This window comes from Mastigoproctus giganteus, chromosome 4 (assembly GCF_048544385.1).
Source record: "Mastigoproctus giganteus isolate SK-2022 chromosome 4, ASM4854438v1, whole genome shotgun sequence".
NCBI classification, from domain to species: domain Eukaryota; kingdom Metazoa; phylum Arthropoda; class Arachnida; order Uropygi; family Thelyphonidae; genus Mastigoproctus; species Mastigoproctus giganteus.
The window spans coordinates 129,282,573-129,300,855 of NC_143578.1; the positions used below are offsets into that span (position 1 = coordinate 129,282,573).

Sequence of the window (18,283 nt, forward strand, 5' to 3'; positions counted from 1 at the left end):
GTTTAGATTAGATTGTAGGAAGTTTTCTTTTAGCCAGCGAGTTGTTGATTGCTGGAACAAATTGCCTTCGCAAATAGCTAAGGCTGACAGTTTAAATAAATTGAAAAGGTCAACTGGATAGTTACCTGCATGAAGAAGGAAGCACATAATTTGCATTTTCTTATCTAGTTTTTTTTTTTTTTTCCAGTGCAGCAAAAGCCTTTAGTTTCCTTGCACTATATGGCAAATACTATTACTGTGATGAGCTGTCTGTTATCTTGGACATTATGTGCCAACTACCATTTGCCTCAACTGATCTCTCCATTCCAGCATATTGGGTGGTTGTATATCTCTCTTCAAATCATTCCTGTCACACTATAGCAGCCCTCAAACAACCTGCAATGCCTAAAGTTGCTGAGATACTGCCCCCACCTTCCTAGCACTGCAAGTCATTTCAATTCAAACTCCGTCAGGTCCTTCCCTTTCCCCAAATATAGTGCCAGCCCTACTGTGTGTCATCATTATATATATTGTGTCAATCAGCAACATCACTCCTAGGTGCTGTGGGATGTGTCCACTCGGGGAGACAAGAGTGATCATAATATCTTGGCTCATGAGTGTGAATGACATCTTCAGTAATGTTGGGTGTTACTCCACATGATAACTTTAAATTACTGTGACCTAACTGTAGTAACCAATAAGAAACTGACTAAATTAGTTATTCTTGATAAGAGATTACATGAAAGAAATTTCAATGTTGTCCTCCATAATGTATACACTTAATGATGGGGGGGGGGGATGCAAAATACTTTATCCTGTTTATTTATTTCCAGGCAACTGTCCTGAATTTTGTTTAAAAAAACTTTGAAAAGTTAAGAAATTATTTTTCTGCTCATATAGGTTTTGCTTTCAAATCAATAAATATTATTATACTTTATGTGCAGGTTATACAATATGACTTATAAGGATTTTCAAATATTAATTTTTCACCTTGTAAAAGAATGTTGTTGCACTGGTCATTACCTTGGAATTTTCATCACTGCCGCTTTCAAGAAATGATTGTAGAAGAAGGGGGTCACTAGAAGAAGAACAGCCAAAATATATGGTTAGTAAATGACAATGCACGGTTCATGTTCATTAATATATATATATATATATATTCACAATTTTTTTCAAAATTGCAAATATGTAATTGTGACTGCATAATGTTTAATTAAACAGTGGCATTAGAGATCATAAATAGGAAGATTTTATGATAAAATTATTATACTAATACATGTGCAAACACAGTAAACCCTTGCTAATCCAGTTACAGTTAATCCAGATGTGGGATAATCTGGATCGAAATATGAAAAATTCTGTTTGCAGTTGAGTACCGTACTTTGAAAGGCACACGGGATTTAGGAAGGCAGATGAGTCACCTGACTGCGCAGAGAGAGAGATGGAACATACATCACACTGTCTTGTATGTTGTTCAGTATTGTTGTTGAGTCAGACGGGTGTTACTGCTTAGATCGCTTCATTTGCATACTTCTTTATACGTACTTATGTACTTATATGTACATAAGTAAACATATTTTATATATTACGGGTTTATATAATTTTTAGCTAAACCACAACACCACTGCCTTGTCAAGGTCCTTGTATGTAGACTGTTTCATTGTTTTTCCAATACTTATGCCTTTAATGCTATCAGTTGCGCCTGCAAATTAATAGCTTCCCTTTATATTTTACGATGTTGTATATGGTTTGTAATGGTTCATTAAATATTTAATGGATGCACAGTTTCAAACTTTTGAATAATTTCAAGTTTTTGTTCAATTGAAAGCACAACTCTTTTGTGTTTATCCATCATTTTTTGTGATTTCTAAACAAAAAAAATATTTACTATAAAAAAAATTTTAATACAAATACTGATATAAATAAAACAAAATTTATCTTTTTGCAGTGCAGCGGAACACAACAATCCACTAAACATTTGTTCTCTTTCCACTGTTTTTTTGAGCAGTGGGTGTGAAGACAGCGGGATAATAGGTACATTCATCTCCTAATCATGACTTATAATGCAGCTTCTTGTCGCTTATTTACAATTGTAAAAAATCTGTTTATACCTATTTTATTTATGACTTGAATTTTACGATTTCTAGTGGATATTTTTTTTTACTTTGGAGTCTTGAAGTGTCCCAGTAAATCGAGTCTTCTATCGATGAATAAGTGTACTGTCTTTTTATAGATTTTAAATAAAGGCTCTACAGTGATATTTTATTTTTATTTTCATCAGCACTACTGATATCAATAAATTGAATTAATTTATGTTCTAAAGGTTTTTTTTTAGGGCAATCTTTTGCTTCACTAATCTGGAATGACTTTCCCCCCAACCAATTAATGCAGATTAGAGAGGGTTTACTGTATATATACTTATACAAAGAAACTTGCACAAAACAGGACAAAGTTTGTCATCTTTTGCAAGGGAATTAGGTCTTGCTGCTTCAACAGTGAATACTATTTTAAAGGACAGTGCGCATATAATAGAACATGTCAAAGGATCAATGCACTTAAGATCAACGGTGATCACAAAACAGCATTCAGGGGCTATATGGAACAGCTGTTAATAATATGGAGGGAAAATCAGATTCAGAAGCGAGTGTCTTTGAGCCTAATGACCATTCAAGCAAAAGCAACAAGTATTTATAAAGATATTAAGGATAAGTACGGCAAACCCCAACCCAAGTTCGTGGCAAGCAATGGGTGGTTTAATAGGTTCAAGCATTGCGCTGGTTTCCACAATGTTAAAGTATGCAGTGAAGTTGTCAGTGCCGATTCTGCAACTGCAGAGAAATTTTGTGATGTGTTGGAAAAAAATTATTGATGAAGGCAGCTATTCAACGCAGCAAATTTTTAACATTGACGAGACTGCTCTGTATTGGAAAAAAATACTGGATCGAACATACATTGCCAAAGAGGAAAAGACAATGCCAGGTTTCAAGGCGTCAAAAGATAGGGCCACGCTCTTGCTTGAGGCTAATGCAGCAGGAGAGTACAGATTAAAACCACTGCTTGTGTACCATTCTGGAAATCCTCGTGCATTTAAGGGCCTCAATAAAGCCACCCGACCTGTGCATTTCCGATCAAACCAGAGAGCATGGATAACAATCTTTCTTTGAGAATTGGTTTAAATGTTGCTTCATTACCGAGGTTTAAAAATAATGTAAAGACAACTAACATTACTTTCAAGATTTTGCTTCTATTAAATAATGCTCCTGGACATCCTACACATCTAGATGATTTCAATTCGAACGCGAGAGTCATATTTCTACTGCCAAACACGACTTCACTCATCCAACCTATGGATTAGGGTGTTATTGTGAATTTAAAATCATACTATTTACACACAACATTTGCTCAGGCATTGTCTGCAGTAGATGATGAGAAAAATTTTATGTTTAGAGACTTGGAAAACTTACAATATTTACCACACCATCTTAAACATTAATAAAGCCTGGGTGGAAATTACTAAAAGTTGTTTAAATGGCACATGGAAGAAAATATGCCCACGACATGTAAAAGGTTTCAAAGGATTTGAAAAAGACAAATCATACGAAGAGGTTACAGATAAGATTGTAAAGGTTGCAGAGCTATTTCAGTTGGAGGTTGATGTCAAAGACGTGGAGGAGTTAAAGGAAGAAGAGAAGGAATTATCTAATGAAGAATTTATTGGACTTACAGGCAGCGATAGTGAAAGAAGAAAATGCTAACAAAGCTCAAGATGAACCAAATGAGGAGCCGAGATGCTTCATCACCAGAAAGATGGCAATAGCATTTCGTGAAATTGCATCGGCAATGGTGATGTTTGAGAAGATTGATCCTGACAGCTTGCTACAAAGAAATCTACAATGAAAAGAAAAAAACCACCGTCCAGTCATCCACTGATGTTCTTTCGTAGGGTTGAGTGGCCGACCCCTTCTAAATCTCCACAGCCCTCAACCTCCGCAGCGGCGTACTTATCAGCTGAAGGCGTTGATTCTGGCAACAATGCTCAAGAGGTAAAAACGTACTGGTGTTATGCCTGTCTCCTTTCTCTTTTTTGTAATTTTATAATTTTTTTTAAATTGTACGCTTTTGTAATATTTCCTGGGCATGAGATAAAAAACTGAATAAATACAATAAATAATTCTATTTATATGTTCATTGAACATTTCTTTTTTGATTTGATCAATTCAGCAAGCACAGTTGCGAGTGCTGCAAAAGCATGGGGGAAATTCCAACTTGCATAGTGTTCCGCGGAACGTAACCGTTACGTAAGTCCGGGAGTTCCTGTACAGAAAAGTTTTACAAAATGAGTGACAATTGAAGGACATGGTAATAAATGCAGGAACAAACAATTTGATAATGAAACACACTACACTGTATTGAATTAACATAATTCACTTTAATTAATTAATAACTATACATTTGTTCCAAACAATTTCAGAACACTTCAGTATACATATCTACATAATACAGAATTTTCTGGTTATATATTGCCAGGCACAAATTGACTAAAAGCATCTTTAGCCTACATGTCTGGCAAGATGTAACTGGAGAATTCTGTATTATGTAGATATTTAAACAAGTTTTTTAACCACTGATCCACAGGAGAAAAAAAAAGCATAGTGTTCCAAAACAGTGGAATATTCTAATGTACAGTTATTAATTAATTAATTAGTCTAAATTAAGTTCACACAGTGTAGTGCGTTTCATTATCAAACACTAGTTTGTTTGTTTTTTTGGTTATAGCTAGTATTAACCATACAGTGCAAAAATTCCACAGATTTTTGCTGCACTGGCAAAAAAACTAGCTCTAGTTCTGGAATTCTTTAAAACAGTGAAAACATTTGCCTTCATTCGGTTTACTAATCTTTCTCAGAGCCATATAAACCTCAATGAGCCCCACTCTAAGGTGCCTGGTTGCCAAGCTCTACAACCCATTTAATCAAAATCACTTCAAATCTGACACTCATTACTTGAAACAATATTGAGTACATATTGCAAATATGTACTCAGAAAGGAATAAAGAAACACCAAAAACTATTTGCTTGTATTTAAGAAATGGACATTTCAAAAGATGTCTCAAAAGAATTCAGTTTCTTCTTAATTTCTTTTTTACCAAAGTAGCAAAGACTATTAGGCATTAATTATTGTCTTTAACCCTTTCATGTTTCCCTAAACATGTGTGGGCTTCCTGTAGTGAGCTTTTGTTAAGGGAAGAAATCTTGAGCAGGTTTATGAAATTGTGAAGTTCTGTAAAAATGAAAACTTTAAACATAAATATGCTTTTAAATATTAATTTCTTCTTATGACTTGAGTGTTCATCATTAAAGTAAAATTAGGATCCAAAAAGAAACCAGAATTTTTAAACGCAATAAAAAAGAAAAGTTGTAAAAATTCATAAAAAAACAATCAAAAAGAATCTCCTCAGGTTTTTTTTTTTTGAAGAAGAAGAAGAAGAAGAAATAATATCCTCCATATCTATTTATGTATTGTTTACCTTGTCAACTTCTGGATCTGAATTCCATAAATTTTGTAGGCCAAAAGCAAGCAAAAATGGCCAACGGGTGCAATGTCCCTGTCGGATTTTAAAACTACAGACACGGCAGTACATACTGGGTAATTAAAAAAACAATTTATACATAAAAGGACACATTATTTAAACTACACTTGAAATGACTGCTGGAATTAGATGAAAAAGTCCAGTTTTTTGGGGGGGCAGCATTCACACCTATCAGCGGCAGATTGACTCTGCCATTTTTGTGAAGAAACCCAAGTTTCTGGGACAAGCTAATGAACTGTGGAATCTCACTGAAACAAACTAACAGGAGAGACTGCTTCTACAGGGATGGGATACACTTAAATAGAAAGGGTGCAAGAATATTTGCTGATGCTATCGAGGCAGTGTTAGGTGAGTTGGAAAACTGCTAGCTTGGGGGGATACAAAGACTAATAGATTAACAGTAGCCACTGGCAGAGGTGAAAGTGATTCTTGCACTGCTACTATTGGAATGAGCAGAAGCGTGAAAAACAAGATGCAGGATATTTCAGAGACTGCTGGGAGTCATTGCGGTACAAGTAAACACATGGGTTGTGTTAGGGTAGCTAAGAATAGAAACAGGTGCATGTATACTTGCGTGTACACCAATACTAGGAGTTTAGTAAATAAATTTGATGAATTTGAGGTATTGCTCAAAACATCAAAGGCAGATATTATTGGGATACCAAAGACGTGGTGTCACACAGATATAAGGAATGCAGACAACTAAGAAATATTGTTCAAGGTTTAGGCCTAAATGGTTGTCAGATGAACTAATGAGACATATGGCAAAGAAGAAAAATGTATGGGATACATACAAATTAACACATGACACCGAAGCCTATGACAGATACAAGTTGATCTGTAAGCAAGTTACAAAGGAGGTTAGGCAGGCGGAGGCAGATTACGAGAAATCTTTGGCAAGGGATGCAAAGAAAAACAGCAAAGAGTTATTTACTTATATAAACTCTAGAAGGAAGGGAATGAATCAGATTGGTCTGCTTGATATCGATGGTTCAACTGTTGATGATCCTGCTCAGGTAGCTAACAAAGTAAATGAATATTTTGCATCGACATTCAAACATGAGAAGTTATTCAGCAAGGGGAATGCCAGAGAAGTATTCAACTCTGGCAGTAAGCTAGAGAATCTTGTAATAATTGAGAGTAAAGTGGAGGAGAAATTGTTGAAGATAAACACAAGAAAGGCACCTGGGGTGGATGGGATCTATCCAGTTATATTAAAGGAGGCAGCAAAAGAAGTAAGCAAACCCTTAGCCATAATTATGAGAGCTTCCTTGGACTCAGGGGAGGTACCCACAGACTGGAGATGTGCAAATGTCACCCAAATTCGCCAAGGAGGATCAAAGGCTGACACAAGTAATTATAGACCTGTGAGTTTAACTTCTGTTCCAGGAAAATTAATGGAGGCACTGGTTAAAGAAGCACTGCAGGATCATCTAAACAAGACTTCGGTTATAGCTCGGACACAGCATGGTTTTGTTAAGGGGAAGTCTTGCCTGACCAATTTGATTGGATACTATGATGCAGTCACAAAAGAACTGGATGCAAGGAATAACTTTGATATTATATATACTTGGATCTTAGAAAGGCTTTTGATACTGTTGCACAGGGAATACTGCTGCTATGGATAAAGGGGTAGTTGAGGGGGAGAAGACAGAGAGTGGTAATCAGTGGACACTGCTCATCGTGGACTATTGTTATTAGTGGAGTCCCTCGGGGTTCAGTGTTGGGTCCATTATTGTTTTCTGTATTTATAAATAATATTGGTGATGGTATATCAAGCTTAATGTCATCAAGTTTGCAGACGATACAAAGGTTGGCAGGGTTGTTAAGGACACTACTGACGTTATGCTGCTGCAACAGGATCTGGAAAGGTTGAGCAGATGGGCTGAGAGGTGGCAAATGAAGTTTAACATTGACAAATGTTTGTTTGTTTGTTTGAGTGTGGACTTTACGGCGCAAGAGCAACATGGCCATAATGCGCCTAACTCTGGTAGATTGACAAATGTAAAGTACTACATATGGGAAACAACAACCCCAGAGCAACATATCAACTCTGTGGTACTACACTGACAGTGGTAGAGAATGAAAGGGACGTGGGGGTGTGGTTGTGCAGGCAGATATGAAGTTCTCTGAGCAGTTCTCTGAGCTACTCTTGCAGACGGGCTGCAAGAGTAGCTTATGGTGTATTGTCAATGATATATAGGAATTTTTCTAGCAGGGATAAGGAGGTGATTATTCCCTTGTATAAGGCAATGGTCTGGCCACACCTTGAGTACTGTATACAGGTCTGGAGGCCTCATTTCAAGAAGGATGTAGAGCTGCTGGAACGAGTACAGAGAGGGGCAACAAGATTAGTGAATGGAACAATGGGGTGCTCTTACGAAGAAAGGCTTAAGTTTTGCAAATTACAATGTCTGGAGACTAGGCACCAGCAAGGTGATCTGTTAGAGGTGTATAAAGCCTTGAATGGTTTGAGCATGCTCAATGATGATGGGATTCTTCCTCCTGCTCAGAATAATCGCCTGAGAGGGCATAAATTCAAATTGAGGAAAGACAGATGTAGGATAGATGTGCGGAAATTTGTCTTTAGCCAGCGGGTGGTTGGTTGGTGGAACAGACTTCCATCCCTTTTCGTGGTAGTTGATAGCCTAAATAAGTTTAAGGCTCAGCTGAACAGGTATTTCGAATGAGCAGAGGGGTGAAGTGGAAGTGTTTTTTTTTTTTTTGGATGATGCTGCATAAGCTTGCTTTCTTGCATCAAATGCCTCTACTAATGCTAATACTAACTCAGTAATGGTGTGAGAAAAGTCCACAAAAATTTCTTTCATTCTGACTAGGATTTGAACCCAGGACTTTTCCATAAAGCATGGAGGAGAGAGAGAGATCATAACGACTACAGTACCACAACGTCAAGACTTAAGCACCTGGAAACAAATAAGAAAATTTTTCCCACTCAAAAAAGATGTCTTCAATTTGTCATCTTTAGTGCCTAAACATCTTGTCTGTTATATTTCACCACCCCTAAGAGCTAGTACTGTATGCCAGATACCAACTTTTTCAGATTTATAGACTAAACTTGATTTTCTATTATTGCACTAAGAGAGAGAGAGAGAGAGAGAGAGAGAGAGAGTGTTAAATATTAAAAACAAATTTATATATTAATATGTCAATATTAACATTCAAAATGATATAATGTTCATAAAAATATTTTTAATTTTGCAGTATGTATTCTGAAATTTATTAATTTATTATTAATTTAAAAAAAAAAAAGTGACTCCAAGGTTTTGTAGCTGGGTGATCACCTCCAGTGTACCAGGTACCATATTTCTGGACTTGCACCTGGGGGGATATACTCAGGGTTACTAACAGTCCCACCATTGTGAAGATGCAAGCAGAGGATTTTCTTTCACAGAACGACCAGACTTCGCTGAAATTCAGCCCACTTGGCTTGAGTGTCACCTGAATATTGTTCCATCGGTGTTTTAGACTTCCAGGTAGCAAATCCAGCTTGACATACAGTCAGTCCTCGTATAACACGTGTTTACACTACATGAATTCGATCATACACGATTCATAAATAGGAGAATGATATCTTATATAACACAAACCGAATTCGCTTATGCACGATTCGCCTTTGTGTTTACAAGAAATGGCAATCAAATGCAGAATCGCCCCAACTGAACGCAACACGATAGGAATGAAGAGAAGATTCTGAAAATGTATTTGTTTTTTATATCAGTGAAGGGGAAACACATTTCACCATAATAACGTAAAAACCAACACAATTCCAGCTATCGGTATAATCGCAAATGCAATTAGATCGAGTTTACTACCAGTTTATAACAGATTCCACTCACAGAAATGCAACTGGAAATTGTTTTTATTGTTTTATGGTAGTAACCCCTAAAAATGTGCTTTAGTAAAATGTGAGGTGTTAATTTCTGCCTTTACAGTGTTGTTTATTCAGTTGCTACATGTACGCAGCTTTGTTTATGTGTATCAAGCAGTGCCTCCTCGTTTTGTAATTGTGCTTTATTTCCTAAAAATGAGTAAAATACTTAAAAGGTGTGAAAAGGAAGGGTCCTGGTGAAGACACTGCAGATTCACAGAGAAAAACAAAAGCAATATCGATAAACAGAAGCGGACTGGATCAAAAATTCTTAACAGGGAAAATTTGTAGTGACCTCATACTAGCGTTTATGGCCAAAATCACACCAGCCTCCGGCCCACTGGGGTTTCCCCGGTAAGGCTTATGGCCAGTCCACTTCTGTCGATAGAGAAAAAATATGAAATTGTGAAACAGAGCGAAATGAAAGACCATGTGATATGGGATCATCAATACCATCAAGTCCATGAAATCTGCCCATCCTCACAAAATTTATGGGAAACCTTGCAGATCACTTGGAATAATGTTAGTCAGGACACTATTATTAAATTAATCAGCAGAATACCACATCTGCGTAAGGCAGTGATAAAATTTCATGGAGGATATTTTGATGAAATATCAGTATAGTTGTTAATATTAACCATTTCAAGGTTTTTCACTGAAAATTTTTCAATGCTTAATAAAAAATCTTAAAATACATTGTAATCTTTTTTTTTTTTTTTTTTTTTTATAATAAACCATACATTGTCAGAGGTAATTTCAAAAAAAAATTAATCAAAACTGTTGTCATACACTGATTCAAAATTTTTATGGTGGAGTATAGTTGCATCCAAAAAAGAGACAGAAATTGGCATGTCGGCTCGAGGGTTAAGGAGTCATGTAACACTGATATTTTTTTTTTTTTAGTAGATATTGGCACATCGGCTTCTGTGGCCATAGTGCACCTCCCAAGGTTTTTTGCAGTACTTTGATCCAAGCCCAAGGTGGGATTCGAACCCGCGACCTTTGGGTTGCTAGGCAGGCGCTTTACCCACCCGGCTAGCCCGGTCGGCACTTTGATAATGGCACGTATCAGAAGAAATGGAAATTATTATAGTAAAGGGTGCTCTGATTGATGCTGATTCTGATAAAAATTCAAACAAGGTGATATTTATCAATCGATTTTAGGAAAACAAAAACGTCATCCATATCCTGACGATCTTCTAGAACATTATGTAGTGTTAATTGATTGCAATTTTTGAAAAGTAAGGAGAAAGCAGTTTTCGTTCTCTTAGATATAGCGGGCATTCGATAACGATATACTTTACAGTGAGTGGACATGAACAGTTACTGCATTGTGGGGCATCTTCCTTTCTTAATAAATAACTGTGAGTGAGGTATGTGTGACCAATGCGCAGTCGCGCTAGTACAGTTTCTTCTTTTCTATTTCCTCTCATACTGGATCACCACTGTTTGGGTTCTTTCTTTATTTCAAAAAGTTTATTATTTGTTTCTTTTTGCCATATACGTTTCCACTGTTCTTTAGAAGTCTGCTGTATTTTTTTTTTTTTTTTTTCCTCTCCTTTTTCCCATTATATATTAGGTCAGCATTTTTACTGTTTTTGGCATGAAATCTTTTTACGGCCAGATGCCCTTCCTAACGCCAACCCTCACCCTTTATCCGGGCTGGGGATATGCAGTGGTCATTCCCTGACTTTTCTGCATCCTCCGTATTTGGTGGTCACGGGCTCGAACCCCGGTCTAATCAGGAAGGGTGTGCTACGCACTGCTGCTCCTGCCCACCTGGCTACGCAGGCACCCTTTAGAGGTCTGCTGTATAATGCATTTATAGTCAACATAAGGTGTCCTGAAATTGGAAGAGATAGGATTTGAAGCATTTTTGGCAGCTAAATCTGCCTATTCATTTTCTGGGATTACAGTGTCCAGGAATCCGACAAAAAATTATGCGGTGACCACATGTATGAATTGCCATTAACTGAGTCCAGATTTGTTGTACCAGAGGATGACTGTTGGGGCGTTTACATTGCATACAATTCACGGCACTTAATGAATCAGTATATATTATGGATTGAGTATATGAGGCTTCTTTTATTTTCTCCAGGGCTAGTAAAATACCATACAACTCAGCAGTATAATTACATTCTGAGGGGAGCTGTTTGGCGATGATAGCATCTGGCAGAACTACAGCTGTACCAACTTTACTGGCAGTCTTGGATCCATCTGTATATAGCTGCACGTAACTCCTAAACTGAGTGGAGTGGGCCAGATGTAATTGTCTGATCTTAATATCTGGAAGATTATTCTTTCCCCATTTCTGATAGTATTTTTCAATATGTAGCGTGGGTATTTGCCATGGCTGGATTGGGGATTATGCTGGCTTTTGACATCATGTGAGTGGGAGAAGATAAAATTCCTCAACATTACATACACCAAATATGAAATGTTCCAGAAAGTAATTCTAGACTCTATACAGTGGTGAAACTAGGAAGAGGCTGGTGGCACATTGGCCTGGGTGCCAAATTTGGAGGGCTTTTCTTTATTTGCTCTGGGTGCCAAAACCCTAGTTATGCCTCTGACTCTATAGGGCAGGGGTGGGCAACAGCTGGCCCGCGGGCCACATCCGGCCCGCAACGATGTTGAATCCGGCCCCCTCGGTAAATGCATAAATATAGAAAATCCATACCTGACTACACTCGCTGTAAACTTTCGGCTTAATTCGGTTCAATCGGGAATCGCGGCCAGTACAACAGTAACCAAGTGATTCTACGCAGCGTCAAAGAGTTATTTCCTAATTATTATTGTAGCATCGATCGAATGAAATTCCTTTGGGTTTGACTTCTCATTGAAAAAAATAATATTGGTGCGAGATATTTTATGTTTTATGCCTTTTCTAATTATTACAATTTTTAATTTAATATAATTTATAGCCCATAAAATGAGCCAATTAAAAAAAAAAAGAAAAATTGATGCCGAATGCCGCATTTTCAATGATAATTGGACATTCAGATTTTTTTTAAAAAATACATTAATAATTTCGTAATTCAAGAAGTAATATAACATTTTTTAGGTTCTGATTTTTTTTTATTAAATCGTTCAATCTATTCCAGCCTGCATCATGATGCAAAAATTTCATTCGGCCTGCTGACGAAAAAAGTTGCCCACCCCTGCTATAGGGTGTCTCAAAAATATTGGTACAAACATTTAGGGAAGGTAGGTAACACCTAAAAGAATGTGAATCGCTTTTTTTTTTTTTTTTTTGATTTGGTAGTTATTGGCGCATCGGCTTCTGTGGCCATATTGCACCTCCCAAGGTTTTTGCAGTACTTTGATTCAAGCCCGAGGCGGGAATCGAACCCGCGACCTTTGGGTTGCCGGGTAGGTACTTTACCCACTCGGCTAGCCCGGTCGGCTATGTGAATCGCATAGGAACCCATAACCAGAAATGCCACCGTAAGTTGGTACACGGTGCTTTTCATCAGTTCGCTAGAGGGAAAATTTCTGATTTACTCATTCAAGCAGTAGTCGCGGGACGAAGAGCATGCATCGATATACGAACTGTGAGCTGGCAGACATGCACCTAGTGTATGGATTAGCAGAGGGCAATGGACAAGCCACTCAACGAATTTATGGAGAACGCTTCCCAAACAGACATGTACCGGACCACCGTTTGTTTGCACGTGTGCATCAAAATTTGTGTGATTATGGGTCATTTAGAGGTAACAGGAGTAGTGTGGGCAGACCACGCTTGACGCAAACTCCCGCCATGCAAGAAAGTGTGTTGAATGCCGTCCAGAATAATCCTACTACCAGCACACATGCCATTGCCTCTGCCTTAGGAGTGTCTTGTTACAATGTGCAGCATGTCTGGCACAACGATTCCTTACACCCCTTTCATCTCCAAAGGATTCAGTTACTGCTCCCCCAAGATCATCCTGCAAGTGTGGCTTTTGCGCAGTGGTTTCTCCAAGAAAATGTTCAAGACTTGATTTTTCCAGCCTATGTTTTGGTCACGGATGAGGCTTATTTCACTTGGGAAGGCTTATTCAATCAGTACAATGCTCATGTGTGGGCTCACGACAGCCTACACAGTGTGCGCCCCCATGCAGCACAACATCGCTTCGCAATAAATGTGTGGGCAGGTATGGTCGGTGACAGCTCAGTCGGCCCATACCTGTTACCATGCCGCACAAACTCCGCTAAATATTGGATCTTTCTCGAACAAGTTCTACCGGGGTTACTTGACGATGTTCCAGCAAATGTGAGATGCAACATTTGGTTTCAACATGACAGGGCGCCTGCCCATTATGGAAAGTGTTCGTGACCATTTGAACAGGCGTTTTGGGCATCGATGGATTGGCCATGGTGGACCCATTGCCTGGCCCCCACACTCACCTGATTTATCGAGCCTTGATTTCTTTCTGTGGGGGGCCCTCAAATCTATCGTGTATGAATCACCTGGGGAGACGGAAATGGATCCCGTGGCGAGACTCGTCTGCGCTGCTGCTACTGTCAAAGAAACTCCAGGTGTGTTCGACCGTGTCCGCCAATCCATGCTGCGTCGGTGTCATGCATGCACCGCATCTCATGGTGGAACCTTCAAGCATCTGTTGTAACATCATGAAATGCATCCATCTCGTACTCCATTGTTAATATTATGTCAAATAAATGTTTGCCACTAATTGCTGTCTTGTGTCATTTCTGCTTCTTGTGCCTTTGCTACTACTTTCCCGTGACGTTTCCGGTTATGGGTTCCTATGCAATTCACATTCCTTTAGATGTTACCTACCTCCCCTAAACGTTTGTACCAATATTTTTAAGACACCCTGTATATATCATTTTGTAACTTAATATGCATTGATCTGATACAACTGGTGAAAGTAATGCTTGCACATACCTCAAGGGTTTGTTTGTTACCACAACAGAACATATTATTAACGTGTTCTGAGGGCAGAAACATTTCAAATGAGAAGGTAGCTAATGCCAGAGAAGCGAGCTTAAAAAACTTTAATGAGTGTCATGGTAGTTAAATATACAAGAACACTAAGTCTAAATTGTGCATGCAGTAATGTCAGAAGGGTGTCAAAAAATGAGTGAATTTGACCTGCTGATTAAGACAAGTAATGCTGACATAACAGAACTTATGGAAACATAGTACCACCAAGAAATAGGGTATGATGAGTTTCAGTATGGTATTTACAATGTATTTAGGAAGGACAGGATAGATAGAAGGAGTGCTGGGGTCATGCTTTTTATCAAAAGCAGCCTGAGCATGACATAAAGATTTCCCCGATTCAGACATTTCGCATGCTAGTATAGAATCTGTATGGTATGAGATAGATTGAAGCAAAGGTATAATGAGAGTGGGAGTAATCTACAGACAAGGTGATAGTGAAGATTATGATGAGAGCCTCTACATGCAAATGAAATGGGCAACTAAGCATCAATGTCTTATTATGGGTGATTTTATTTTCCCTCTAATTGATTGCCGCAAATGGGAAGGAAATTCCATGTGGGAGACAAAATTTTTAAATCAACTAGATGATTGATATTTGTATCAACATATCAGGAAAAGTAATAGGGAAAAGAATATTCTAGACCTCATCATCACCCATGAACCAGACAACATAATAGGGCTGACAGTACAGGAACCAGTAGTAGGAAATGATCGTGGAGTTCAATGGTGGACAATGAAGAGAAAGCAGTTAAAGGCAAAGGAATGGGTTATAATTTTAGGAAAAGAAATTATGACGGCTTAAGGTGCTATAGAAAATAGCAGGGCAATATCTGTGCGATATCTACCTCTATTACTGGGTAGATATCGCACAGACAGCAAATACAATTGAATTATGGTCCTTAAAAACATTAATCACAGAAGCCTTAAATGCTTATATACCATTAAAAAAAAATACTCCACGAGGAAGATTCCAAGTTGGATGAATGCGACAGTTGCCAGATTACTTAAGCAAAAAAAGATCGCATGAAAGAGTTAGAGCATTAAAAAGTACTGAAGCCTATACAGCTATAAATTGATCTGTCATAGCGGCACAGAAAAGGTTAGACTGGCAAAAGCAGATTATGATAAATCACTGGCAAAGAGAGGGATAAGGAATTTTTCACATATATAAATGAAAAGATGAGGACAAACCAGATCGGACCTTTATGTAATGAATGTCGAATAGTAATATAACCCAGTAAGATACCCCAGCTGAAGTTGCAGATGAACTCAACAGTTACTTTGTATCAATGTTTATAGAAGAAAACCCTTTGTGTCAATGAGAAATTATGGGGGTGAAGTTGAAAAAAATATATTTAATGATGTTGAAATTTCAAGTTTATTTAATGAAAAAACTTTCAGACCTACAGGCCAGTAAGGCTCCTGGGGTTGGTGGTATATACCCTATAATTTACCCCGGGGGCTCACATCTGGTGAGTATGGGCTTGGCACACCCAGGGTCCTGAGCTGGATTTCATCATTCTTCTCTTTCTTGGTGATTCCCTTCTACTTCTGACTCTCTCTCTCTCTCTCTCTCTCTCTCTCTCTCTCTCTCTCTCTCTCTCTCTCTCTCTCTCTCTCTCTCTCTCTCTCACAGGGTTACTCGGGAACTTTTTTTTTTTTTTTTTTTTTCCTGGTGCAGCATAAGCCTCAGGCTTCCTTGCATCATATGGATATTAATAATAATAATAATAATCTTAATGGAGGTGGCAAGTGAGTGCATTGAACCAATGAGGCTAATTATGAGAACATCACTGGACTTGGGAGTGATTGCGTTGGATTGGAAAAGTGCCAATGTATCTCCAATACAGAAAGGCTGTTCTATGTAGTGGGAAATTACCGACCAGTCAGTCTAACTTCAGTATTAGGGAAAATCATGGAGGCAATAATCGAGGGTGGAATTCGGGATCATTTAGATAGAAATGGAATTCTAAAAGATACACAGCATGGTTTTGTAAAGGGAAAATCATGTTTAACAAATCTAGTTAGCTATTTTGACAGGGTCACTTGTGAGCTGGATTTAGGGAATAATTTTTACATTGTTTATTTGGATTTCAGCAAAGCATTGGGCTCATTCCCACATGAGCAGTTATTTTATAAGCTGGAACAGGTGTGAACCACAGGGAAAATTGATAGCTGGATAGCTTCAGGGCAGGAGGCAGAGGATTGTGATAAATAGTTATTCCTCAGATTGGGTTGATGTAACCAGAGGGTTTCCCCAAGGATCAGTATTAGGACCACTGTAGTTTTTGATTTTCTTAAATGACATTGGTGAAGGGATAGAGGGCGTGTGTAAGGATTGGTAGAGTAGTTAATGATCACCACCAAGAACTACTTCTTCAGAGTGACCTACATAGACTTCAGGAATGGTGAGAAAAATAGCAGCTATGCTTTAATCCAGCAAAGTGTAAGGTATTACACCTGGGGAACAGTAACCCCAAAATAACTTATGCACTTGGTGGAGTTGAACTTAACCAGTAGTCTAGGAAAGGGACTTGGGTGTTACGATACAGTCAGATATAAAGTTCTCCAAACAGATTGCAAGGAAGGCCTGTGGTGTCCTATCGATGATTTATCAAACAACTGTTAGTAGAGATAAGGACATCATAATCTCATTATACAAGGCTATTGTTAGCCCACACTCGGAATACTATGTTCAAGTATAGAAACCGCACCTAAAAAAAGACATTGAACTTATTGAAAGGATCCAAAGATGGGTTCCAATCTCGCCTGGTGAGATTGGCAAAAAAAAGCATCCATATGAGGAAAGACTTTGAATATGTGGGTTGCATATTCAAAGTCTCCTCTAAGGTACCTAGCTTGGAAACTAGGTACCTTAGAGGAGACTTGCTTGGGGTGTTTAAAGCTCTGAGAGGCAAAAGTAAAATGAATAAGGCCGAAATTTTCACGAGCCATAACCAGGGGCCATAAGTTAAAGTTACGGGGGAAATGTTTAGACTGGATTGCAATAAGTTTTTTTTTTGGCAGTGAGTTATTACTGGAATAAGTTACCTACATGAGCGGTAGAGGCAGACAGTTTGGGGATATTCAAAGGTCAGATAGATAATTACGGGAAGAAGGAAATATACAGGTTGTCTATTTACATTTCTCTTATTTATTTTTATTTTTTTAAATTTTCTTCTTATTATTATTTTATTTTATTTATTTATTTATTTTTTATTTTTTTATTATTATTATTTTTTTTTGGCTGGTGCAGCATAAGCCATACGCTTCATTGCACCATGTGGCCATTGCTAATAAAAATAGTAAAGCTAACACCCTTGACACAGAAGAAAGTGTCCACTATAGGGAAGTGTCCACTTTACAAAGATCTGTGTAGCTCTTTCCATAACTGCAAAAATGAAATTCAATGTATTTGGTTACTTTCTCAGAGATTTTTTATAGGTTATTTTGTACATATGAGTTTCAATTGCTTAACTTTTAATAACACCAATTTGTGTAAAAATCAGAAATTGGAAATTATAGACCAATTAGCTTGTTGTCCCACATCTACAAGTTGTTCACAATGGCCAAAAGAGCAAGCTGGCTTTAGGACAGCTTGCTCTTTTGGCCATTTGCTCAGATTGTGTCAGTGAAATTATTCTTATAGGAATGGAATCCTTTATTCCAACACTCCACTTTAAAATCTCGTCCTTTATCCACACCTTGGTTTTCCAATAAATGTGCTAAAGCTGTTCAAGAGAAGAATGTTGCATATCGTAATTGGATTGTTTCCAATTCTTCAGTTTCATTTTCTGCCTACAACCAAAGCTCGCAACAATTGTAGAGCAGTTATTAATCAATCAAAACTAGATTTTGAACAGACTAAGAATAG

General features: G+C 37.9%; 1 protein-coding gene across 3 annotated transcripts in view; it reads right to left on the reverse strand.

Moving 5' to 3' along the window:
* The window catches only part of LOC150087056 (uncharacterized), a 599,010-nt gene that overhangs the window by 482,122 nt on the left and 98,605 nt on the right, over positions 1–18,283 (reverse strand). For 2 of the 3 annotated variants that reach the window (XM_090372918.1, XM_090372919.1), the window contains one exon: positions 970–1,057. In XM_090372918.1, coding sequence (XP_090229044.1) covers positions 970–1,057 — 88 coding nt within the window. The remainder of the gene's footprint in view (positions 1–969; positions 1,058–18,283) is intronic. The other variant, XM_090372920.1, reaches the window with a different exon arrangement.